Here is a 27,989-nt window from a genome sequence, read left to right as displayed (position 1 = left end):
AAGTGCTGAGAAGCTGTTGGGTCTGGATGCAGCCACATGGTTTTATGGATGTGGGGAAATATGACTTGGTGACTTAAATGTGTTTGGCACCAACCGCAGCAAGAATGGAGCTGCCATCAAGGGAGGTGGGGGAGGCTGTGAGTAGAGAGGCTCAGGGGGAAAATCAGGAGGCCCACTGTTAACATGTTGAGTCTCAGATGTGTGGTCGATGTCTAATTGGGGACCTTTGGGAGACATATGGGAGATAAAGTTAACATGTTGAATCTCAGATGTCTGGTAGATGTTTAAATGGGGACATTTGGGAGACATGTATAATAATATTCTTTATATTAATAGGAGGTAAAGTTGTTTCTGATTGGTAGCGGATTGAATGATTTGTGAAAATAGGGAGGAGTTTAGGATCATACCCAAATTTCTTGGTTTCATTAACAGGGGAGAATGTAGTCTCCACAGTAGGCCCAGAAGTTGGCATGTACTAAGCACATTGTTGAATAAATGGGGAAAGAAATGATGCTGTGATTATATTTACATGTAATACATCGTGGAACTGACCTCAGCTAAACCCACCCAGCGTGACAGGATGTAGAACCAAAAGGTTTCTGGCAGCTCTGGCCACAAGTAATTAGAACAACTTGGCTGAACTCTCTGCCTGCTTTTGGAAGAGGACACGGGAAGTGATGGTGGCCAGGAGCTGACACTGTTCGTCAACAAGCCCAAGAGGTCTTGGTTACACAAGCTAGGCATTCCTTTCATGCTTTAATTAGAACTACAGAGTTTTATTTATTTATTTTTTCTATTTTAATAAATTCTTTTTTTTTCCTTTAAATTATTTATTTTACTTTACAACATTGTTTTGGTTTTGCCATACATTGACTTGAATCCGCCATGGGTGTACATGTGTTCCCCATCCTGAACCCCCCTCCCAACTCCCTCCCCATCCCATCCTTCTGGGTCATCCCAGTGCAACAGCCCCGAGCATCCTGTATCATGGACTGGTGATTTGTTTCACACATGATAATTTACATGTTTCAGTGTCATTCTCCCATATCATCCTACCCTCGCCCTCTCCCACAGAGTCCAAAAGACTGTTCAATACATCTGTGTGTCTTTTGCTGTCTCAGATACAGGGTTATCGTTACCATCTTTCTAAATTCAATATATATGTGTTAGTATACTGTATTGGTGTTTTTCTTTCTGGCTTACTTCACTCTGTATAATAGGCTCCAGTTTCATCCACCTCATTAGAACTGATTCAAATGCGTCCTTTTTAATAGCTGGGTAATGTTCCATTGTGTATATGTACCATGGCTTTCTTATCCATCCGTCTGCTGATGGGCATCTGGGTTGCTTCCATGTCCTGGCTATTATAAACAGTGTTGCGATGAACATTGGGGTACATGTGTCTCTTTCAATTCTGGTTTCCTCAGTGTGTATGCCCAGCAGTGGGATTGCTGGGTCATATGGCAGTTCTATTTCCAGTTTTTTAAGGAATCTCCACACTGTTCTCCATAGCGACTGTACTAGTTTGCATCCCCACCAACAGTGTAAGAAGGTTCCCTTTTCTCCACACCCTCTCCAGCATTTATTGCTTGTAGACTTTTGGATAACAGCCATTCTGACTGGCGTGTAATGGTACCTCATTGTGGTTTTGATTTGCATTTCTCTGATAATGAGTGATGTTGAGCATCTTTTCATGTGTTTGTTAGCCATCTGTATGTCTTCTTTGGAGAAACGTCTGTTTAGTTCTTTGGTGCACTTTTTGACAAACCATTAGCCAGACTCATCAAGAAACAAAGGAAGAAAAATCAAATCAACAAAATTAGAAATGAAAATGGAGAGATCACAACAGACAGCACAGAAATACAAAGGATCATAAGAGACTCTTATCAGCAACTATATGCAAATAAAATGGACAACTTGGAAGAAATGGACAAATTCTTAGAAAAGTACAACTTTCCAAAATTGAACCAGGAAGAAATAGAAAATCTCAACAGACCCATCACAAGCACAGAAACTGAAACCGTAATCAGAAATCTTCCAACAAACAAAAGCCCAGGGCCAGACGGCTTCACAGCTGAATTCTACCAAAAATTTAGAAAAGAACTAACACCTATCCTACTCAAACTCTTCCAGAAAATTCCAGAGGAAGGTAAACTTCCAAACTTATTCTATGAGGCCACCATCACCTTAATACCAAAAGCTGACAAAGATGCCACAAAAAAAGAAAGCTATAGGCCAATATCACTGATGAACATATATGCAAAAATCCTTGAAAAATAAAAACCATATGATTATCTCAATAGATGCAGAGAAAGCATCTTTGACAAAATTCAACATCCATTTATGATAAAAGCCCTCCAGAAAGCAGGAATAGAAGGACCATACCTCAACATAATAAAAGCTATATATGACAAACCCTCAGCAAACATTATCCTCAATGGTGAAAAATTGAAAGCATTTCCCCTAAAGTCAGGAACAAGACAAGGGTGCCCAGTCTCAGCACTGCTATTCAATATAGTTTTGGAAGTTTTGGCTACAGCAATCAGAGCAGAAAAAGAAATAAAAGGAATCCAGATTGGAAAAGAAGAAGTAAAACTCTCACTGTTTGCAGATGACATGATCCTCTACATAGAAAACCCTAAAGACCCCACCAGAAAATTACTAGAGCTAATCAATGAATATAGTAAAGTTGCAGAATATAAAATTAACACACAAAAATCCCTTGCATTCCTATACACTAACAATGAGAAAACAGAGAAATTAAGGAAACAATTCCATTCACCATTGCAATGAAAAGAATAAAACACTTAGGAATAAATCTACCTAAAGAAACAAAAGACCTATATATATATAACTATAAAACACTGATGAAAGAAATCAAAGAGGACACAGTAGATGGAGAAATATACCATGTGCATGGATTGGAAGAATCAGTATAGTGAAAATGAGTATACTACCCAAAGCAATCTATAGATTCAATGCAATCCCTATCAAGCTACCAACAGTATTTTTCAGAGAACTAAAACAAATAATTTCACAATTTGTATGGAAATACAAAAACCTCGAATAGCCAAAGCAATCTTGAGAAAGAAGAATGGAACTGGAGGAATCAACCTGCCCGACTTCAGTCTCTACTACAAAGCCACAGTCATCAAGACAGTGTGGTACTGGCACAAAGACAGAAATATAGATCAGTGGAACAAAATAGAAAGCTCAGAGATAAATCCATGCACCTATGGACACCTTATCTTTGACAAAGGAGGCAAGAATATACAATGGAGAAAAGACAATCTCTTTTAACAAGTGGTGCTGGGAAAACTGGTCAACCACTTGTAAAAAATGAAACTAGAACACTTCCTAACACCATACACAAAAATAAACTCACAATGGACTAAAGATCTAAATGTAAGACCAGAAACTATGAAACTCCTAGAGGAGAACATAGGCAAAACACTCTCTGACATAAATCATAGCAGGATCCTCTATGACCCACCTCCCAGAATATTGGAAATAAAAGCAAGAATAAACAAATGGGACCTAATTAAAATTAAAAGCTTTTGCACAACAAAGGAAACTATAAGCAAAGTGAAAAGACAACCTTTAGAATGGGAGGAAATAATAGCAAATGAAGCAATGGACAAAGAATTAATCTCAAAAATATACAAGCAACTCCTGCAGCTCAATTCCAGAACTATGGAGTTTTAAAATTTGATTTTATTTGAGAACAATTCCAAATTTATGAAAAGTTGCAAAGATTAAAATGCTACAAAGAACAGGGTTGTATATTGTTACTTACATTCATTTGTTAGCATTTTACTCACTTTCCGTTTTTGTTATTTCTCTACACATGCATACTACCTTCTGAGTGATTTGACTGGATGTTCCATGTGTCATTTGTCTCTAAATACTTCAGTGTGTATTTCCTAAGAATAGGAATATTTTCTCACGTGGCCATAGCATAGTTATCAACTTAATAAATTTATGTTGATAGAATACTTCTGTTATCTACTTTTTCTATATTTATATATAGAAATATACTTTTTCAACTTTGTTGGTTGACCTAATAACATTCTTTATATTAATAGTATTTTCCTGCTCCAGTGTAGAATCATCTTAGCCTCCTTTAATCTAGAACATTTTAGTAGCATTTTTGTTTTTTATGATGGATGGGGGATTTTTTGAAGAATACAGTTCTACCCCACTTTTTGAAAATACAGTTGACCTTTAAATATCAAGGGGTTTGAATTGCATGGGTTCACCTATAGATGGATTTTTTTCACTAAATAGATACTACAGGTACTTCTTGATCTGTGCTTAGTTGAACATGTGGAAGCAGAACCCTGGATCCAGAGGGCCGACTGTGTAGGGGTTGGCACTGCTAACTCCCTGTTGCTCCAGGGTCAACTGTAGACTTTCGTATTTGTCTGATATTTCACTGTAATCAGATGAGATTCTGCATTCTCAGCTGGAAAGCAGCCCAGGTGAAGTTGTGACTCTCCTGGGGTGTTACATCTATCTAACATTGACTTAGGACTCTTTCCTGATTAAATCTTTTACTGTGATGCTTGCAAAATGCTGATTTTCTAGCTCTCCCACTGCCTCCATATTTTATTTTTAATTGGAGGAAAATTGCTTTACAGTGCTGTGTTTTTTTCTGCTGTACAACTTCAATCAGTCATAATTATGTGTGTATGTGTATGTATATATACACTTATATCCTCCACATTTATCAGTCAGTCCTTGACATTCTACTGTGAGAGCCTCACCTTTTCTCTTTTTTATTTATTTCTGTTATCAGCATGGACTTACTCCTATTTTTTCCAGTGGTTTCCATTGCACTACTGTACCTAGCTATTCTGGTGTTGTAATTGTCCTAGATATGGCCAATGGGAGCCCTTTTGACATGCCTCCTAACATTGTTTTGGTCATTTTCTCCCTTTTTTGGCATCTCATGGTATTTCAGGTACATCTTGTACCTACCCTGCATTTACCTTGTTATCAGTCATTTCTCCAAAGAGCCCTGGTTCCTTTTAGTGGGGGAGGGTCAAGATCTGGGTATCAGTGTGGTCATTGCTACTGGGATGACTTTGCTTCTGGACTTTCTAGTGGACAATGCCAGGGAATACATGCATGAATATACATATATGTACAGGTATAAATACATACATTCATACACATGTGTGCAAATGAACATGTTTCTACATATTTTAGAAATCGTAAATTCATGCCATACCTCCAATTTCCATCCAGCCCCACAGGGCTTGCTCTTCTTTTCCTCATTTCATATTTGTATAGCCTTTCTTTGCCTTTGAGAACCTTAGCTCCCGACAGTAACACATTTACTTGTTTGTTCGGTCTTAAAATTACATCTCAAGCAGTGTCAGAATTCCTTTGTGCGCACCACTAAAATTGACAGGTTTTTTTGTTTCTCTCTAGTTGTGGCACCCAGGCTTAGCTGCCTCTTGGCATGTGGTATCGTAGTTCCCTGACCAGGGATCAAACCTGCGTCCCCTGCTTTGGATGGTGAATTCTTAGCCCCTGGGCTACCAGGGAAGTCCCTGTATGCGGTTTTGTGCTTTTTCCTTCTTTTAGTAATACCTCCTAGAAATCTCTATATCAGGTCATTGAGAGCTTTCTTATTCTCTTGTACAGCTGCATTTACTCCATTGAGTGTCTATAAAATCATTTACTCAACCAATCTCTTATGCTGGGTCATTTGATAGTTCGCAATTATGTATTTTTCCTTCAGTCAATAACTTTGTGCATATGTATTTTTATATTGTTGGAGGACTATCTTCGGGGTATGTTCTCAGGAGTGAGAATGCTCAGTTAGAGGCTAAGTACATGTGTGAATATTAGGTGTTGCCTTATTCCTATACCCCAGCCTTTACCCACAGTTTCTGTGCCATTGTACATTTCACCTGCAATGTATGAGTGAACCTGAACTATTTGTATTTTCCTGTAAATGTTCAAATGTGTGACTCTATTGGTAACATTTGGATCCTGAGGCCGTATGACAGTTTGGCTTGGACTCTTTCAGACTCAGTGATGAACTATTTGTGGTCAAGTAGCACAATGTAAGCCCAGAACTCTCACTTCTCTAACTTTGGACAATTTCCTGAACAACACTGAAACTCCCTTTTCTCATCATTGAAGTGAGGATGATAAAATGGCTTACAGGGTTGTTGTGAGGTTGTACTGTGAATGAACCCAGTCCAAAGCTGGGCTTGTAGTGAGCACCTAGTCCATGTCTCTGTGTTGGAAGTGTCTTGCCCTCATGCACTTAGAGTTTTGCCCAGGAAAGGGCTCAGCAGCACTTGCTCTTGAAAGGTGAGTAGCTGATGCCACAGTATTAAGGGGAGCTCAGGTCTTTTTCAGGCCCATGGACTTTCCTTTGCTTCGTTTGCTACTATGTATGTTTTTCCGTAATTCAGTGAGCCATTTGTTTGGAAGGAATGTCTAAATTCTGCTATAAAAATTTTCTACATTAAGAATATCAGTAGATAGTGCCAGGTATGCCTTCATTTTAACAAGCTTAAGTAACATTTGTTATTAAATTCTTTCAAACATTTGTAAGACTGGCAATAAGGATTAATTTTCATGAAAAAATGAAACCTGCAAGTATAAGAAAGAAATGCTGACATTTAGGAAATTCTACAGTTTCTTTAAAGAGCAGATGAAGAAAAGATAGAGTAAAAACAATAACAAAAGCAAGCCATCTGGAATCCTGGATTTGCATCTGTGAATTTTTTCAAATAGGAAGAAGAGTAAGCTCAACAGAATAGTTTTCGAAGTTTACTGAAACATGATATAAACATTCTCTAATGTTTTGGCTCCTATTTTCTCCTTTAAATTCCTGGGAGGAAAAGGAAAACGGGGAGATGCAACACAATCTAACACATCCCTTCAAATTCTTTAATATATATTTCTATGAACTAGAAAGAGTTATAAACAATTATTCATTAAGCAATTAATTCTTTGTAAAAGAGGTAAAAAGGTTTTTCATGTTTAGTATATAATTTGAAATACTACCCACATAGAAGACAAAAGAGTTCTGGAATATTTTTGCCGTTTTTGTTTTTTTATTGTAAAATACAACATATATGTAGGAATGGAAATTAATCTTATTCTTCCAGTGCTCTGTTGAAATGCACAGTGATTTTTAATTCAAACCATATTATGTGCATTTCAAAAGGAATTTTAAAAATAACTGATGTGTGTGTAGGGGTGTTTAGTGTATAAAAGCCACAGTTCTAGAAATAAAGTTTTTGCTCATATAAATCAGCGAAAGACCAGCTACCTTAGCGACTCTTGGGGATTCACAGTGCAAAATTATATCACAATGCTCATTAAAAGGTCTGAGCATTTAACCAAACCCTACTTGACTGTAGAACTCTTTTTATGCCAATATCATGAGACATTAATGTTTAAGAGTCACTTTTTAGAGAGCACTCTGTAAAGAAAAAACAAGATAACGTTAAAAGAACAAGATAAATTTTACTCAGTGTTTTCAAATTTCCTTCTAATAATTTCCTTCCTTTCCAACTAATAGCAAGATTGATAGTTTTTTATTGCAGAACTTACTTGAATTCTTTATCTGACTTTGCACTTGGAATGATAAAACAGTGGAAAATATGGGGAAAGTGATTAAAATATTGTGCCCACTGTCTCACATACACAAACGTAATTTAATTTTACATTTAGGCTCACCATTTATAAAGATAAAATTTTTCAAAATACTTAAAATTTTGTGATATTTCTTTGATATTTATTTTTAGTTCAAGAATAAAGTTTTTTCCTTTCTACCATTTGCCTTCCTTTGCTTTATCAGTAATTAAGTTCTTTCAGTCATTTGCTATTAGTCCCCTGGTTTTTATTTTGTCTGCCTAAAGTAGGTTCACAATTGCCAAGTACATATAAATCTTATAGAAGTTGAATGTTTAAAAAAGATCCCATAGTACTGTAGTCTTGTAATCTTTGCACTTCTTTTTAGCCTCTCCTCTCTGTCTCTGTGGATCATTGATAAGGAGCTTCTCTGCTGTAGGCCTTTCCAATATTTATGTAATGATTGCATTTTACCACTGTTAGAAGTACTAATCTCTTCTAAGTATTTGACCTTTGCAGTGTCCCTTAGGTTACTTCAGTTGACCTTGGAGATGGGATGAATATGTAATGACAGGATTGAGAAGGTGTTTATCCCTGCAGTTCTAGGGAAGCTGGGGAAGGCAAACTGTCCATTTGTGGGTGCTCCCCAAGGCAGGAGCGAGGGACCAGCTAGAGCAGGGCTCTGTGTGGTGAGGCTGTTGGGCACGGGAGAGGCAGTGAAGCTGGAGCCCAGGGAGAGGTAACTGTGGAGCCTCTTACAGCATGAGCACCTCCATGACCCTGTCAGTAAACTCAAGGCACTTCAGAGAAGTCAGGCTCAAAACAGATTGATTTCTTCAAAGTCGCAAAGCGAAACAGCCAGCAAAGATGGGTAAAGAGTGAGAAAAACAGAGGGAGTTAGGTTGGGAATTCATCCATTTGATCTGGGTCCTGAATTCTTACAAATGATGGGATTGGGACTTTGAGTCCCGTTTACTTAGAGATCCACAGTATGATGAACTCCCATGTGTTATCTGAGTTAGAGGTGACTTAAGCTTGGTCTGTTTATAAAATAAAAAGAAGTAGATTGAGACCATAGCTTTGCTTCTGGCATGAAATGACTGGAGTTATGAAGGTATTTGAAAAATTTTGCCAAAAGCATGCATTGGATTGTTGGATAAAGTATTTTAGCAATTGGTTGGAATGAATTTCTGAAGTTAAGCAGCTACTTGTGTTTATATGAACGAATGGAAAGGTGCTAATTGTCCATGTCCTTTTGGAAAAGGTTTAGCAGGTAGGGAAGTTTTAAAAAGAAAGACATTTAAATATCACGTCAGTTACATTCATGTCAGCAGTTATTTTAAGTGGCAAAAATACATAGAATTTATTCAGAATACCTGGCTCTTTTTTCTTTTATAATTTATTTATATCAACTCACCTTTTAGTATTTGGATCATTCTGCTAGCAGTGGGGCAAAATCCAGGCAGCTGGTGTTAAAGCCCTGTATGAATGGGGAATGAGTTTATACTTGTCATTGCATGGGGCAGAAGTAATTAGGGGGCCTGCGGGAAACTCGTTTGTTCCTTTAATAAGTTTGTATCCAAGGAAATTTGCTGCCGCTGCCGCTAAGTCACTTCAGTCGTGTCCTACTCTGTGCGACCCCATAGACGTCAGCCCACCAGGCTCCCCCGTCCCTGGGATTCTCCAGGCAAGAACACTGGATTGGGTTGCCATTTCCTTCTCCAATGTGTGAAAGTGAAAAGTGAAAGTGAAGTTGCTCAATCTTGTCCGACTCTTAGTGACCCCATGGACTGCAGCCCACCAGGCTCCTCCATCCATGGGATTTTCCAGGCGAGAATACTGGAGTGGGTTGCCATTGCCTTCTTCACAAGGAAACTTGGGAAAACCCAATCTTAAAATCTGGTTGAATCATTAGGTGATGATAGTTTTAAAAAATATATTAGATTTCCTGTGACCAGGTGTCTATGTGAAAAGTAAAAGAATGCAGATGTTTCTGTAAAGAATAGAGTGAATACCAGTCCAAGAAAAGTTTGAGGAGATTTACTTTATTTTCAAGTTTAAATGCTTTTTTTCCCCCTGTATTTTTGGAAATCTAGGTAATATATGTAATTAAATCACTTTGTGAAAATTCGATTTAATATGTCAATTCCACCTTATTTTTGGATGTTCTTGGTAAAACATGAAGGTGTCTCTGTCACAGAGTAGTCGTCAGCAGCCACCATTTCATGTCAGTAACAATGCCCAGCATGTTGGTCCTATCTGATACACTTAGTGCTTCAGTTGCTGACAGAGAGATATATTGAGGAAGGTGGTAGTTGGGGCAAGGGAGGAGGAGCCTGGGGCTTCCCAGGTAGCTCAGCTGGAAAAAAATCCGCCTGCAATGCAGGAGACCTGGGTTCGATCCCTGGGTGGGGAAGATCCCCTGGAGAAGGAAATGGCAACCCACTCCAGTATTCTTGCCTGGATAATTCCGTGGACTGAGGAGCCTGGCAGGCTATAGTCCACAGGGTTGCAAGAGTTGGACACGACTTGGTGACTAACCACCAGAGGGAACCTGTCTTATACTGGCTTTTTTTTTTTTTTTTTTTTCCACAAGACATGCTGCATCTTACTTCCCCAATTGGGCATAGAACCCATGCCTCCTGCAGTGGAAGCACAGAGTCTTAATCACTGGACCACCAGGGAAGTCCCGTGTACTGACTTTATCTTATTTATCCTGACACACAGCCAGAAAAAATTATCTTCAAGTTAATGACCTGTGCATTATATATTGGATAATCCAGTGACTGTTATATAAGAAACTCTTAATAGTGGTTGCCTTTGGGGAGGGGAATTGGGGACAATGGTGAAAGGGAGATTTAGTTTTCGTTGTGTAACCACTTTGGTAACTTTTGGTGTTTTTACCACGTGTATGTATTTAAAAAGGAAAAGTGAAAGAAGAAAAATCCTCCTCTCAGCATCTCCATCTCCTGACAGGACGCTTGGTCTCCCTGCTGCCTCCAAGGAGCTTCTGTGATTCCTCTGCGCCCCTTTACCACCGCTCCCCTCTGGTTTCTTTTGCTTTTGAGGCAGACACGTTCTAAATTCATTGCCTTTTCTTACTCATCTCTACTTTTTAAATTCTTACTCCTTTCATGAAAGCCACTGAAGATTTCTCCCCATAAAATGCAGTGACCTCTTTTCAAACCCCGTGACCTTTCTGGGTCACTTGAGACTTGCCCTCTCCCCCAGCCTCTCTGACACCATTGCCTCCTGGTCCATATTGACCTTTCCCACTCCACCTTCATGAGCATCTTCATTGTGATCGCATCATTATCTGTGCTCTCTCCCTGAGCAGACTGTTTTACATTCTCGGGTAAAATCACCTATACTAGAGACACGACCTCTCTCCTCAGCCTGCCCTTGATACTTACTGGCCCACCAGGCGTGTGGAGTTCCCAATTCTATGGGCGCCTCAAAATCAAAATAGCGTGAGCTATCGTCCATTCCTTTGCCATCCAAACCCCCAGTTCTTTCCACTTGCTATGTTTTAGTACTTTGCTGCACCCAGCTCAGAAACTTAGACTTGCCTAAGTTCCTCCCTCCACCTCACGAAGTTTGGAATTGCAGGTTGTCTTGCTGTAACATGCATAGATTGGCTCTGTTTCCATCACACCGTTTCATTTCGCAAATAAACTCCTAAATTGGGCAGCCTCATTCTAGATGGACTTGGGAGAAATTTCCTGCATATAAATGTTCTGTCCTTGCTAAAAGGATGTGTGAAGGGGGAAGAATCATTTCAGTTATTCCTCCGCATTGACAATTTTGTGTTTATGAATCCATGGAAACCTTATTCCACGGGCATTTCTGCATTTGTGACTTGAGTTTGATTTTTATTTGAAACTAAATTAGCAATTATGTAACTTCACAGAGCTTGTGGTTTATTATTATTTTAGTATGGATACTGTATTTTGCTTGGTTTTCTATTAAGTCACTTAAAAAAATAGTATATTTTCCTGTATAATTCAAATTACATCTATATTGCCTCTGTTTCTTATGTATTAAAATATATAAGTATAAAATAGATATTGTATATGTATAAAATAGATAAGGAACTACCAGATTAAAATAATTGTTAAAATTAATTGCATATCTAGTATATGGCACTTTACGTCTGTCATGACATTTAATTTCTTTCACCCAATAGCTTGATGCAAAAGGGAGTAAGTTGCCCACATTACACTGCAGTGATGATGTCGCCCCTCCTCGCAGCCCCTCTTCAGATTCCGTCATTTAAGTGTGGCCTGTACGTCCCTGAGAACATACAGCTGGGAACCCGATGTGTGCGTGTCTTCCTTTTGGGGAGCTGGTCTCCATGGTCGGTGTTTCCCTGCGCTGGCGCACACACTGTTGGCAGAGGGCGCTCGGTGCTCCCATGCCACCGCTGAGCACTCGTGGGCACGGGTGACGCAGGAAAAGGCAGTAGAGGGGATGGTGCGGAAATTTACATGGAACTTACGTCTTGTAATTCTATCAGGACATAATTGTTCTTTTTTCTTTTTTTTTTTAATATGTTAACAGTGATTTCTCTGCTTACTTGAATTTTTGGCACCTAGAAGGTGGCTGTCATCTGAAAAATGTTATGGTCTGTAATTTATATTCTCTCATTTTTTTTTCTCTCTTAGTGCAGTGAAACCTCATTCTTTTTTGAAGCTCGAAGTAAAACTGCTTGCAAGCATCTTTGGAAGTGTAGTGTAGAATATCATACATTTTTTAGGTATGTTCCTTTGCCTAATAAATGAAAATTGTGTTTGCTTTTATAACAAGAATTCTATCCTTAGAAGAAATTTAGAAGTGTTTCTCTTTTATTAACTTTTTTACATGCACATGTATGTAGATTTTTTTGCTTGTTTATCAAGGATGACTGATTTTTAGATTTATGTAAAAGATAGCTTTGGTATTGGTGGGAGTTAAGCATTCTGCTGTGGACACACTAAAATTGAAATGCCTAGCCTGGAAATATGCAATGGGTGGCTGGGTATGCAAAGCTTACAGAAAAGACCAAGGTTGGTCATGTAAATTTTGTAGGCAATAAGCCAAAGGGATGAGGTCACCTGTGGAAACAGTAGAGAGGAAAGGGACCGTGCCGTGGGACCTTCCCGGCACTCAGAGGACAGGAGCGTGGGGAAACGGCTCCTGTAAGGGAGGCAGATGTTGTGATGAATGAGGAGCTGGCATCCGCCTTGTGTGCTCCTGGGAGGTCACTTAAGATGCAGGTAGAGACCTGACCACTGGGTCGTGTGGTTACTGTTTGTTTCACATTCTTATGGTGTAAAGATAAAATTAAATTTTATCAGGTAATATTATACATTAAACTATTTTTGGTTTTCAAATTTAAAACTAGAATAATTCTTCCCCTTTTTTCTTTTTGATTTACATAGAACATTTTTTTCCAAATAATACTATGCTAGAGGAGTAGCATTATAAAATGATCCACATCTTTTGAGGAGTTTGTATTCAGAAAGGGATGTAGCCCAGAACGTCTGAGACATTACCTCTCCATCACTGGGGCTGGGCCAAGAAACTCCACTTGGAGCTGTGTGTTGAATGTACAAAGTACGTTGAACTATGTTGAAAGTTGAACTCAGTATGTTGAAAGTACGAAGAAGAGTGAACCATGACATTAGATATGATTAACTGCCATGAGAACCTTGACTTGGGTTGATGAACATAGTGACAAAGTTCCCAAGAGAATTTAAGTAGAGAAATTAAATTTATTCACAGCAAAAGCTTCCTTGTAAGGGTGATGATATATTTGATAGTCTTCAGGAAGTATGAGTATTTTGATATTATACTTGTATAAAATACTAGAATGTGGTTGTTGTTTCAACAATTAGCTTTGAAATTATCAATTATTATTTTTTGCCAATATGTAGACTGAGTAAAATATTTCAACTGTGTTAAGCAGTATTGCACTATTACGTATTTTTATGTAGTTTTTGCTCAAGTGTTACATAAGTATATTTGTAAGTCTTTTTCTAATTTTCTTTTAAAAATTCATTAGAATGCCACAAAATGAATCAAATTCATTGTCAAGAAAACTCAGCAAGTTTGGATCCATGAGTTATAAGCACCGGTATAGGTAAATGGCATTTTTTTCCTCTGGGGTGTGTGGGTGTGTATATGAATGTATATTTAACCATCCAGATGCATGCATACATATTAAAGTTTGTGATCTGATTTTTTTCTGATTTTTTTTCACAATGCCAATGATTTTGATAGGCAATAACAGTTTATTAAACTTTCTTGACAAAAAATGATTTTCTAGGTTTAATGATTATTTAAAGAGTACATTAGCTTGATTTAAGTATAGAGCTTTTAGAATGTAGTAGAGCTTACTATCTTCAGAAATTCATTTTGATCCAATTATCAGTTATCGCCAATTATGTTGTGATTATGAAACAAAGCAGATGTTCTGAATAGTAGTTTATTGGCATCCTTAGGATATTCAGTTGATTCTCTGTTGTAAATACAATCTGTATATCACGGGTCAAATGTTTTCTGTAGTATAATGCCTACAATATAGTAATGCTAGCAAGTATATGTTAACTTTATGGAGCAATGTCAAGTGCCATGTATTGTGCTAAATGTATCCCATTTATTGCTTCTTTAATCACTGCAGTCTTATTGATGTTATCCTCATACTGTGTGAGGAAACTGAGGCTCAGAGACAAGTCACTTTTCAGAGAAACCAGCCAGGAAGCGTTGACTTGGGCTCACTATCTGGCAGTCTAACTCCAGACAGAGCCTGTGCCTTCACCGGTTAGTCAGACTGTTAGCACGTTGCAGGGAAAGCCCGATTGTCAAGCAGCCAGGCAGGAGCTTGTGAAAATGGAAAATTTCTATGTTTTGAAAAAGATTTGTTTTGTTTCAATTCATTCTATTAACTGGAGAGCCTGTGATGTTGAAGGCAGGATAATAGGTGCCCAGAGCTGCAAAGAATAAGATTTCAGCACCTTTGCCTTTGGCTTCCCTAGTGACTCAGATGTAAAGAATCTGCCTGCAATGTGGGAGACCTGGGTTCAATACCTGGGTTGGGAAGATTCCCCTGGAGGAGGGCATGGCAACCCACTCCAGTATTCTTGCCTGGAGAATCTCATGGACAGAGACTGTAGACTGGCAGGCTACATGGGGTCGCAAAGAGTCGGACACGACTGAGCAACTAACACCTCTGCCTTAAGAGAGCTACAGTATTATTCAGGCAGGGAGATGGTCCTAGGCCCTCTAAAACCCAAGCAGGGTGCAGAAATGGGACTTGGGAGGCAGGACACTGTTCTGTCAGTCCATTTGAGACATCTCCAAGTGAAATGCTTAGGAGATTTAAAAATCAAACTGGGTCAAGTGTTTGCAAGATATGCCAGATTTTAATTCCTTTCTTTTATGAACCACTTTTAAAAAGAATCTTGCTTTGAAACCAGGGATAATCAATAAAGGAGTGATTAATATTAAATGTTCAGTGCATTAATCTTTACATATTCACTTGGATGTTTTCTCATTCACTGACTTAACACTTAAGTATTATTATATTATAGATGTTCTTGGTATTTGTAGGAAAATATTTATTGAAATCTAAAAATTTAAACTTTAAGTTATCAAGGTTTTTCCCTAGATAATGATATAATTACAGGAATTTAAGGAGAGAGTATTTACTTTTATATTAAGGAAAGCAGCTCATAGTCAGTATTTGGGCTGTTCTTCCCATTGGGATATAACACATTTCAAGGGCTATCGAGTGAATGTGTACACCTGTCTCTTTGTCACTGAATGAAGCCAGTGATAAAGCATCTATCTTAATATTCACAATGTCAAAATTGTAATTATGCTGTTTAACATACACTGTAGCTGGTTTCCACAAATTTACCACACCTGATTTTTCAAATTTATTGAAATGCAAATGCTGTCGCTCTGGGAATTACTATTAGGAAGTTATTGGATTTTGCATATTAAATATAATTTCTTCCACAAAAATAATTAACGGTAACTTTTGCAAATTGGAAGCTCTGCTAAATCTGTTCTTATTTTGTGGCCAGTGTTAACTGCTTAGTAAATCTTAATGAAATTCAAGTCTCAGTGTCTGTATGTAGGAAGCACCAACATTATGCATTTCCTGGAGGAAGGTTGTTTCATCCCACTACCCAGAGTCAGGCTTAGGCAGGGATGGGTCTCTGACTACTGGGTGGTCACCAGTACATGACTGTTAATTGTCAAAAGTAATAACGGCCAACCTTTAAAAAACACCGTATGCCCTTGCCTTTGTTTTGAGACGTTCTGGAGACATCCTAGAATGAAGGGAGAACTCTGGGAACAGAAACTCCTTCCTTTACCCTGTAGGCTTTCAGAGCATGGGGGATCGTGAATGGCATAACCAGTGTCTGTGGTGTGTGAGTGTAGCTGTCTATGTGTGTAACTCTACCTGTGTTTACAGTGGGGTGTGTGTGTGTAGGAGTGTATGATAGAGAAAGACAGAGTTCTAGTCTTTACTTTCTCTTTTGCATCTTAGGGCTTGCACAATACCAAGGAGATTCCAACATCTTTGAGAAGAACTAGTCATTACTTTAGAGGGGGAAACTTAATTTTAGTGGTATGTGACAGGCAATCCTTTCAGAAATTCAAAATTAAATTTTGGGGAAAAGATTGAGCTGAAATCTGACAGTCAAAGTCGTTTATTGCTTTATTATCAGATACCAATAATCTGAAATAGAGATTGATTAAGTCTTTGGTTAAATATTTTGTTATATACTGCTCTCTCTTTCTCTGAGCCCCTTAAAAGCTAATCTTGCCTCTACCTGTTGTAAGTTTGTAGAGGACTCCTGGTTTGGATGAATGAATGAGTTGTGTGGAACTTACACTCTAGAAATGAGACTTAGACCTGAGAGCCACCCCCCGCCCCCCAGCGCCCTGATAGCCTTCTTGCTGCAGTTTTGAAGCATGAAAGAGATCCAGTTCTCCTGAGAGCGCACTGTGTCACGTGCTTTCATGTGTGTTACTTGATTCAATACACTCAATGACCTGTCCAAGGGGACTTATCCTCGTTTGTATAGACAAGACATTGGAGCCCCCCAGTCTAAGGTAACTGGACTAAAGCCCTTTAGCTAGTGAGCAGCAGAGTTGAGATTCGAGCCCAGGCGTCGTCTTCTCTTGCCTCTACCTAGCCAATGGCTGTTTGTAGCCTCACTTTGGAGCTGAGGCAGGCTGCTGGCAGGGCCTCCCAGCACGGAATGGGAGTATGTGTGCCACAGGGCGAGGGGCGGGCACGTGGGTGGCACGGGGACAGAGCTCTGTCCTGTCACTGTGGACAGCCACCAGGTATGTAGGGACACTTGTACCAGCGCTGAAAGTCTGCATTTGCCCAGTGCTTTTTGTTACAAGGCAGTACTGAGAATACCATACAGGGGTATTTCTGCTAGGGAATAAGATGAACAATAGAAATACAGACGAGGAAAGTGAGGTTCTAGGAGATTAACGAAATAGCCTCCTGAAGACCACACATTTCTGGTAGAGCTGAGCTTTGAACCAGGCTTGTAGCTTTAAAGTAAATGTCCCTTCTCTTGAGCTGCCAGGCCGTGCCACCCTGGCCAGCTGGAGGATAGAAAGCTTATTCCAGTCCTGGGTCCTGTGCAGCCTCTGCCAGGTCAGCTTTTGTCCCTGGACTTCAGTTTTATTAGTCTTGTGATATGATTTTCTCATTTCTCCTTTATTCCTGAGAGACAAGCCGTGAGGAAAAATTGAATAATAAAGTAAAATCTTATTATCAAATGCCTCAGTAGTCCACACATTAGGTTATGTTTTTAGGGCAAATATTTTTTCCTCCATGCAATGAAGTACAGACTATTCAAGTCTTAGATTAAGTCTGTTGCAAGGAGATCTTATCGTCATACTCCAAATCATTTATAATAATGGAATTTTGCTCTCTATACAGAATTTTGAAAAGATTTTCAGGGGAGAGATGTTGCTATTTGTATTACCTTATGTACTACCTTTAGAATAGCTAAAACTGTTGAAAGTTCTCAAATAATTTTTTAAAATATATTTACTTGTATTTAGTTAGTAATTATGTAATTTTTTATGTGATTGACATTGTTCTGGAAAATTTAGAAACATTCCTACTTAACATTCATAATAAGCCTATAAAGTGGTCATTGGTATTATTGTTGCTTTAGTCATAAGGAAGCTGAGATACAGAGAGTTTGAGTAATGTTTCCCGGGGTCAGAGAGCTAGGATATGACATAGCTGGAATTTGAACCCACTGTCCAGAGCTTCTTATTAACAATATATTAATATGTAACAACAGCGAAATTAAAGTTGATAAATGATACTTTTCTTATCAAATAACATTATTAGATTTCTATATAATACATTTTCACTATTTATGCAGGGAAATATAGTTAAATTTCAAGTGAAAGCAAACCTCTTAACTCTTTGCCCCTCAGCTTGCTGCCCTCCCCCTGGTTTTCATGAAGTCTTGAATGTGGAGTATATATACTCATGGATAGAAACTCATTTTCACTCCACATAGTAAGTCACATCCCCAGTTAGCCTGATGAGAAATTGCTTGTTATGAATGTTTCAGGCCTCTATTTCTTATAAAAATGAATGGGGTAGTAAGGAGGGGAAGTTTTCACAGACATGTGTAGGAGGTAAATTTGGCTTTTTTCAGTCTCATTTGGTCTCTTTTGGGGAGAGATTCACCAATATGTATCCTGTGCTGCTGCTGCTAAGTCACTTCAGTCGTGTCCGACTCTGGGCGACCCCATAGACAGCAGCCCACCAGGCTCCGCCGTCCCTGGGATTCTCCAGGCAAGAACACTGGAGTGGGTTGCCATGTATCCTGTAAATGTAGGATAAATAGGTTGAGGCCATTAAAAGACTTTTTCCCATTAGATGGTGCTTCTTATAGTGAATCAAAGTAGTCACTTAGAAATGCATTTTCTCTGTACCTAAATGACACTTTCCTTGAAATCCAAGAGTCATTTATTGGTTCAAATTCAACAGCTGTGGAATCAATTTTTAGTAGAATGAATGTTGACTAAAATTCAGCAAATTAAATTACAAGGTTCCTTAAGAAGTTTAGTTTATCCCCAGGGAAAGCTCACGCTGTTGCCTCCTCATAGACTCATAAGGAAGTAGTGCTGTGCCGGGGGATTCTGGCTGCTCTGAATCTTCTGGGTACTTGCTGGCACAGGTGGGGTGGGCTGAATCAGTGGCTGGTTGTGTCACAGGGCTCAGAGCACGGTCTCACCAAGTGGCCCAGTGGGAGAGGCTCTCCGACCTGCCTCGTAAGTACAGCACGAGGACGTGTCGATTCATGTAGAATCTTTGCCCTCAGTACTTGAACCCAACACAGTTTTATCATTTAGTTGTAGAGCTGACCACATCCGCATCCTCAGTTTCTAGCCCATCATTCTACTTAAATCCAAACCTGATTCCTCCTCTAATAAATTCTTTCTTTCTTGGTTCTCTCTCTGAAAAATCTTCCTTATGTCAGCTGAGGGGAAAAAAAAGTGCAACATGAGAGCTGTGAGTCAAGCTTTATTTGGTGCTTGTAGAGAGAGGACTGGAGGCTGAGCGATGGTCTTTCAGATAGCTCTGAGGACCTGCCCCTAAGGGAATGTGTGCGATCAAACACACATCTCTGTAGAAGCTTGCTGCTAGTCACGAGGAGCAGATGTCTCCATTAATGATCGTAGTGCTTTTCTAGGTTTGAGAAGATGCAAGAGATCGAGTTCATAAAATATTCTCCTGAGAACGTCTATCTGAAGGCCTGTTCTGCCATTTTTTTCCCGGAGCACAGAGTGCCTCAGTCCCAGTCTCTGTCCCGAATCCCTTTCAGAGTATGTTGACGGTCAGCAACTTTAGTGGCTAGTGGCTTCATTCTTGCAGAACCAGATGATGGGTGACATTCTTTAGCTGGCACTTGTATCTCACCTAAATCTTTCCTGTTGGACTTTGTTACTTCCTTGCTTAACATTGCAATGAGAATCATTTGAAGGTCCTGTATAATCTACGTGAGTCTGTTTTTTTTTTTTCTTTCTCTCCATACACTGCAGATATTCTTTATGAGCTGTGCTTTAATTTTGTGGCTGTGTGGTCTTACCTGTATTACTCAAAATGTTGTATTTTCAAGTGGCAGGACAGCACTACAGATGAGTCGAGATCTTTCTATTCAACTTCCCCGGCCCGATCAGAATGTGTCAAGAAGTCGAAGCAAGACTTACCCTAAGAGAATAGCACAAACACAGCCAGCTGGTAAGTCACAGACCCCCAACTCATCAGTGTAACCTTGCATTTCCTTTTAGGCTGTTGGTATGGCATATACTTAAGTGGTGACTGTAGCCTTGAAAGGTTTTAACTGTTAACACTAGAGTTTTCAATTTGACCCAGAAAATGTCCAAGCAATCAGAAATTATTCATAAGTTGACAGGTAATCAATTTGAATCACTGTAACTTGCTTAATGACTATACAAAATAATTCATTTTTTGAAGGGGTTAATAAAATCACAACTGAGCGATTTCTTAGTTTGGTGTAGCTGAGATTAGAATTAAAACAAAGTCTCAGCAAAATTCATTAAAACCATACTGCTGGTGTAACAGTCTGTGAACAATTCAGTTGGTTTTCTATCGTCATTGGTTTCATTGTGCAGTATAATAAAGTGCATAAAATATACAAACATACATACCTATGCATGTAAACATAGATGTGTATGTACGTATGAGGGCTTCCCAGGTAGTTCAGTGGTCAAGAATCCACCTGCCAATGCAGGAGACTCCGGAGATGCGGGTTCTGTCCTTGGGTCGGGAAGATCCCTTGGAGGAGGAAATAGCAACCTATTACAGTATTCTAGCCTGGAAAATTCCATGGACAGAGGGGCCTGGCAGGCTGCAGTCCATGGGGTCGCAAAGAGTCGAATATGACTGAGCATTACACATACATATGTGTGTGAAACTGAAAATCACTCAGTTGTGTCCGACTCTTTGTGACCCCATGGGCTATACAGTCCGTGGGATTCTCCAGGCCAGAATGCTGAAGTGGGTAGCCGTTCCCTTCTCCAGGGGATCTTTGCAACCCAGGGATCGAACCCAGGTCTCCCACATTGTAGGTGGACTCTTTACCAGCTGAGCCACCAGGGACGCCCAAGAATACTGGGGTGGGTAGCCTATCCCTTCTCCAGCAGATCTTCCCAACCCAGTAATAGAACTGGGATCTCCTGCATTGCAGGTGGATTCTTTACCAGCTGAGCTACCAGGGAAGCCCCACATATGTGTATATATATGCGTACACGTGCACACGCACACACAGTTTAACCTAGTCTGTAGCCCCAGAAGTCCCTGCTATTTGCTTGATCACATCCTCACCATCTCCTCTTGTCCCAACCGGCAAAAACCCCGATCTGACTTTGTGATAATTATTTCCCTACTTTTCACTATATTTTTACTGCTTATGTAGCCTTCTCTGAACAAAGTAGTTTATTTTGCCTGTTTTTAAAGTGTAATATAAATGAATCGAGGGTGTTCTTTTAAAGTGCATTCATTTTTCTTGTAGTGAGTTTTCTGTTGTATGACAACTTCTTTATTCATTCTACTGTTGATGTACATTGGGTTATTCAGTTTTTTTGTTTTTAATGCACACCACTTCTTAATAAAGCCACCTAATCCATCAGTTTTAACCTGTGTTCAATGCTCAGAGCTCACAGATTTTATTCTATAAAGTGATAGTACTGACTTTGGTTTGTGGTTTCTTACAGATCACCCTTGTCTAACACTCTCCACAGGCTTTTCACATATATTATTTCACTTGAGCCTCACAGTAATCCTGGAAGGGAGGGCATGGCAAAGTCTGTGTTTCCATTTTACAGATGAGAAAGAACTGGTCCCAGTAGCTAGACAGGAGTGAGGCTGGGATGAGAGCCCAGATCTCCTGGGCCTTTTTGCCATATTGTATGAAATGAATGGAGTTTTTAATAACAGTAATTAACGTCTGAACATTATATGACAGCTGGCAAAGCATTATGACAGCCGTTGTTTCTTTTAATCCTCGTACCAAGCCTATGAGAAACATGTTTAAGTTTGCTCCACTGCTGCTGGCTGTGAGAATGTCACCTGACTTATTTAGAGTTTCTAGAGTGAAATTAAATCTGATTGCAGGTCCCCTCCTCTCACTGGGCTGAGCGGAAATTAAATTCTTTCTGATGTTTCTACAGTGGCAAAAATTAGACATGATTTAATTTTAAAATAGATTACCGTGCCACATAAGTAATATCATTATCCCCATTTAGCTGTTGAGGAAACTAAGATTATAAAGGTAATTTAGCCAAGATTACATAATAGGCAGGTGACTTAGGACAGAAATTTTAGCCTTGAAATTTAATATCTTAATATTTTGTGATTATCTTTGTATCTGATCAGTATTAATCCTTTGGATCAAGTGCAGTGTGCTATAATTGATAAGCAACTTTCAGATCATCTTGTATTTCTGAAACACTGGGCCTCATGAAATTATTCTGAGACCAACTGAGAATATCAAAAGCATTCCTTGTGTCAAATCAACATTTCATTCCACTTGAGATGCTGGAATCACACATGCTTTTTACACAAACCTGCTCAGGTTGCTCCTTTTCCTCTCCTCATGTGCTCTTAGAAAAATATCTGCCTGTACAGCACTCTGTTTGTCTGTCTGTCTCTCCTTGTAAGCCTGAATTCCAAAAGCTGATTATTTTAGGGACAGAGGTTTTGTCTGTTTGTTTCTTTGCTGGCTTGTGTAGAATCCAGCCAAGTGCAATTTTCACAAACCTGCCTGAAACTGTGTTGAGCCTCATGTTTTCTCCCTTCCTCCGTAGTGTTGCATTAAAACACATTCCTTCTAGGCTGAGGGCTTCCCAGGCTCAGCGGTGAAGATCCGCCTGCCAAGCAGAGACGGGGTTTGATCCCTGGGTTGGGAAGATCCCCTGGAGAAGGAAATGGCAACCCACTCCAGTATTCTTGCCTGGGAAATCCCATGAATAGAGGAGCATGTCAGGCTCCATGGGGTCACAAGAGTCAGACAGGACTTAGCAACTGAGGAGGAGCTTGAGCTGGGGTAGGGGCTGAGGAGGTGGCCACGCACAGCCCAGAGTGCTCTAGGACAGCCTCTCAACATCAGGCCAAGCATCTTCATAAAACGTTGTACTTGTTATGCTTTTATTATTATAAAAGTACATGCTTACTTTAGAAAATTTAGGAACCTCCAAACCTCCCCGTTCAAAAAAAATCTTTCATATTCAGTTCCATTCTCTGAATGTTCAATCACTAAGTCATGTCTGAATCTTTGTGACCCCATGGACTGTAGCAAACCAGTCTCCTTTGTCCTCTACTATCTCCCAGAGTTTGCTCAAATTCATGTCCACTGAGTCAGTGATGCCGTCTAACTATCTCATCCTCTGCTGCCCCCTTCTTCTTTTGGCTTCAGTCTTTCCCAGCTTCAGCATCTGCTAGTGCTGACACTATTTTATATAGCCTTCTGGTCATTTGTATATCTTTTCTGCAAAAATGATATAGAAGTGCTTTACAACCTACTTTTTATTTAATACTGTTTCATGAAAATGTTCTAACAAGTTTTAAGTGTTCTTATACAACACCATTTTAATGTCCCTATGATTTTCTGCTACACAGATGCATAGACATGACATAATTTATTCAATTAGTCTTTAGTTTTTGGATATTTAAGCTGTTTCAAAACTTGAAGAATATAAATATAACTAAAGTGAATATCTTTGAAGTGATATCTCTAAGTATTCATGCTAATTTTATAACAGTGGTATCTTTTTATTAAAAAAAAAAAAGGTGAAAGTCACTCAATCATGTCCGACTCTTTGTGACCCCCATGGACCCCAGTCCATGGAATTCTCCAGGCTGGAATACTGGAGTGGGTAGCCTTTCCCTTCTCCAGGAGATTTTCCCAACCCAGAGATCGAACCCAGGTCTCCCACATTGCAGATGGATTCTTTACCAGCCGAGCCACAAGGGAAGCCCATTCAAAAAAAAAAAAAAAAAAAAGAGCCATACAATGCTGTGTTTAAAAACTAAGACTTTGACTGTATGTCCCTATCAGTTTTGCTTTTCAAGCCTGTATGCTGCAAAACTGATGTGTTCTGTGAACGCAGGGGTGACCCTGCCCTTGAGACCATGACTGGAGAAGGACCATTTAACAATGCCATTGATGCGGCGTTACTTTAGTTGCTATCATGCATAAATGAAGACTATTGTGGGGGCAGGGAGAATGCTGTTGTATGTGTTTTTGAGTGTTGTATATTCTTTTTCCTCTAATTCAAATGTACTCTGCTTTGAGCCTCAGTTGAACCCAGCTGGTGGAGACCCAGTATCTAAGGTCATGGTAGGGTTTGGACTTAGAGCAGAACATTTGAAGAGGTCGCTTTTGTCTTCATGTTTATCAGTCACTTTCTGCTCCTTATCCTATCTACCAGGTCCCTTGAAGCAGGGCAGTTCTGTGTGAATCTGGGTCCCTGTGTGTAGAGAGGGGAGAAGTCATGGGTGAGGTGGAAGCCTCCTATGCTGAGAGTCAAGCCTGCCCTTTAAGGCTCTGCTGCTGAGAGGGGTGGAGGGGAGGCTGCTGTGAGGGTGTGGCCTGCAGGTCACTAGGTCACCCAGCCCTCCAGCATCCACCTCCTTCCCCACCAAGCCCTTTCTACTGCTCCTGGCAGCTCTCCCAGGCCTGTCGCTTCTGATTCCCATACTCCCAGCTCCAGAGCTGCCTCCTCCTCCAAAGCTCCCTATTCCTGAGACTCATTCATGGGTGGCTGGGCAGGAAAGGAACAATTGCTCAAAACAGTAGGTTTTTATTATTATTATTCTTTTAACTAACCAAAGAAAAACAAAAGTTTTACCTTAATTCTTGACACAATTGCTTTAATTTTTAATTTGAAAAATTTGACAATTAAAATGGTAGAAAGCTTATTTTAAAGCATAGAGAACGTTTATTTTATTAGATTGTACTGTGTTTCACAAAAATGGAGCTGTGGTTTAAAGGGAAGATAGATTAAAAAAAAAAAAACAACTCTTTAAGACCAGCTATGAATTTTCATAAATTAAATTCTGGTATTCTCTCTAAAATAAAACTTTAGAACTACAGTTCCAAGAGTTATCAGCATAAATTCTCACCTCTTATTTAACATTTAACAAGTTAAGATAGAAAGGGAACTTTAGCTTTTTGTTAGTTTATATCATTAATTTCTTTGAGCCCCTTTTTTGGGGGGGTGGGGCAAGAATACTGGAGTGGGTTGCCATTCCCTTCTCCAGGAGATCTTCCCGACCCAGGTTTTGAACCTGGATCTCCCGCATTGTAGGCAGACGCTTTATGACTTGTAACTGTAGAAGACATTCTTTTATTTCTTCTGAAGTTAAAGTAGTTCAGTCAGATTCAATCACTATTCCTCTTAACCGGTACCTGAGTTCTCTGATAATTTAAAAAGTCTGTTTGTTCATTTCTTGATCAGGAATAATAAATGCCCTGGTAGCTCAAAAGCCATTGTGGTTAGAATCCACTGAGATTAGGCCTTGGCACCTCTATGAAGAAGTGCATTCCAGAGTCAAGAGCCCTGCACCCGGCCGGCCTGCTGCCCCACCCAGAGGAGTTCAGCGCCAGGGCAGGCATCCAGAGCATTCCTGCAGATCTGCCCGGCAGAGGCGTTCGGGGTAAAGCAGGAGGCCAGATGGCAGGAAGGAAGTGCATGTTTGTCCAGCCCTTTCTCTGACAAGTTCTTGGCACCTTGAGTAAGTGGGTTCATGTCATAGAAGAGCTTCTGCTGTAAGAAGGGCAGTAAAGACAGAATGTTTAGCTATAATCCGTAATTAGCTATTTGAAAAGTAATGGGTGAAACCATTTACAGTGGATAAACAATGCTGCGATTGTCTGGTGCAGCATTTTGAGTTTTTAAGGATATCATACTGATGAACAGAGAAATAAATAGGTGCAGTGTAGTCCTTCAGGCAGTTGAAAAGCCGGTTCAGGTGACATTTTGGCATTCTGGAAGTCTCTGCAGACACAATGCAAAAGGGATCATGACAATGACTTGTGAGTGAGGACGGTCTGGAAACAGATAGCTCTTGCTCAGGCCAAGCCAGTGTTTCTTTGCAGGAAAGAGGACTCAGTGTTGCCAAATCTTCCACTGTCTTAAGGGAAGCATGGAATTTGGGTATTTATAGAAACTTTCCAGAGTTTTAAGTATTGGCAATTAATTTCATTTTGAAGAAAGTCTCTGTGTGCTAAATGAAACCTTCCTAAAGGGCCACTATGGCTTGAGGGCTGCCTCTTCGGAACCTGATTGACAGAGTTGGTATGAATGACTGGCCCACCTGCCCTGGGGTCTCTGTGGTTTCTGCAGCATCTCCTGTAGGGTCCCTAAGTCAGCTTCTACAGTCCATGACTCCCCGCAGGAGCACTTTGTAGCTGGTAGGTGAGTTGGCCAGCTCCAGGGGTTGATGGTGCCATACAGCTCTAAAGCCCCTAGCAAATGATGCGCATGTGGAAAGCTGACCGACGCTTACTGGTGCCCTGAGCTGGTGCAGGCCAGAGCAGGAGAGACCGAGAAATGCAGGAGAGCAGCCCGAGCAGGAGTGACAGTGAAGTACGCTTTCACCATTTTGGTGCAGGAAAACTCCCTGGGCTGCTGGGAAATGGTAATGTCAAGAAAGTAATAATCACTCATTGAGCCCTTGCTCTGGTTGACATGTGCCAGATGTGAGGGCAGCAGAAGCCCAGCTTGATTTGTGGTGATCAAAAATATATTTTATTTATTTTTATTTTTTTTTCAAAAATATATTTTAAAATAAATTTTTTTTTAAGGCAGTCAACAAGCCAGCTATGTGAGTAGAGACTGGTGTGTATCAGACTTAGCTCCATCTTGTAAATCGGGGTTCAGCCTCAGTCATTCTTGGACTAGTTGTGTGATGTTATGAAGTCACTTAACCATCCTAAGCCTCAGTTTCTTTGTGGGTCCAGTGGTGTTACCTCCTGCCTCACAGGTTGTTGTCATGGGACATAGCATCATGTTGGGAATGTGGAAGGGCGCTTTCCACATTCTTTAGTTTCTCTTTCAAACTTCTCTTTAGTTTCTTTCTCCTAAATCAAAAGGAATCTTTCTATACATAGCGGGGACCAGTCTGTGAGTCCACCTGGCAGTCTTTGAATTATATTTATCATATAGCATCAGTTTCACATACAAAGGTTAATATCATGTGGAGGAGGTGTGGCCTTTTGGGAGTGATGTGTGGACAGAGTCATTGAAGTTCAATGAATGGGCTTCAGAAAGAAACTGGTTACCACTGGATTGGCACCAATTTATTCTGGAAGATTAGGTATAAACAATATGAAGGAAGTGGGCAGGTCAAAGTGCTCCCTTTGGGGGCAAGTATATTGCTTCCTTCTTCCCCTGCCTGCCCAAAGATCTCTGGGCACCCAAGGGCAGCTGTTGTCAGGCAGTATTAGGAGCCCAGAGCTGGGGGTTGTCCTACTTACCCTGTTCCTACTCCTCAGAGTAATCATTTTTCTCCACTTATTTTTAGCCCCTACTCCATGCTCACCGTTCTCCAGGCTGTCTAACCCCCTGGATAGTCTATGGCTGTGAGTTGAGAATAACAAACTCCTTACAGTGAATCCATAGTAATGAGATTGTATGCTGTTTTTAAGGTTCACATAGTTAATCATTTCATCCTCTGTGTAAGGTGGTTTTCCCTACTTGAGGTGATTAGGCACTAGGCCTACCCAAGTGCACTTTTCACATTGAGCCGACAATGGAAATAGAAGATAAAGGGCAAAGCTGAAAGGGCTCGGAGAGGGAGTCAGAGTTGTTGAGTGAAGAGGAAATAGCAGTCACGGCTGTGGATCTGTGATTTCATAAGTCAAGTCACAACCTCAACATGTTGTTAGATGAGCAGCAGCCTTACTTCTGCCGTATGAGCAGGCCCGTGGCTATGTTTGTCATCACGAGAGACTGGGAACTACCCAAATGTCCACTAGTAGGGCACTGACCTGATAAAATAATAGATGTGTACCCCTGGGAAATACCATGTGTCTTTTAGAAGAAATTTGAGGGCAGGATTTGAATTTGTGTTGGCCGACTCTGTAGTCCCTCCACGTCTGCTGGAAAAGGTCAGATCCCCTGAGGAGCTCCCCAGGCAGAGGATTGTTAATAACTAATAGTCATTGAGCATCACTGCATGCCCTGCAGTGTACTGGGCACCCTGCAAGTAGTATTGCCCTCATTTCTTTTAGAAGATGCTCTGACTCACAGTGTACAGGTCAAAAGTCAGAGGCAAGGACTTGTCCAGCACCCCAGAGCTGGATATGAACCAG

The 27,989-nt window shown here is 40.1% G+C and overlaps 1 protein-coding gene across 4 annotated transcripts in view; it reads left to right on the top strand.

Annotated features, from left to right (window-relative positions):
* The window catches only part of EPB41L4A (erythrocyte membrane protein band 4.1 like 4A), a 267,439-nt gene that overhangs the window by 170,887 nt on the left and 68,563 nt on the right, over positions 1-27,989 (top strand). For all 4 annotated transcript variants that reach the window (XM_043920178.1, XM_043920176.1, XM_043920177.1 and 1 more), the window contains exons 10-12: positions 12,270-12,361; positions 13,649-13,726; positions 19,770-19,891. In XM_043920178.1, coding sequence (XP_043776113.1) covers positions 12,270-12,361; positions 13,649-13,726; positions 19,770-19,891 — 292 coding nt within the window. The remainder of the gene's footprint in view (positions 1-12,269; positions 12,362-13,648; positions 13,727-19,769; positions 19,892-27,989) is intronic.

This window comes from Cervus elaphus, chromosome 12 (genome assembly GCF_910594005.1).
Source record: "Cervus elaphus chromosome 12, mCerEla1.1, whole genome shotgun sequence".
In the NCBI taxonomy this organism is placed as follows: Eukaryota; Metazoa; Chordata; class Mammalia; order Artiodactyla; family Cervidae; genus Cervus; species Cervus elaphus.
Note: the sequence above shows the minus strand (reverse complement) of the source record. Positions and strands in the feature narration are given on the sequence as shown.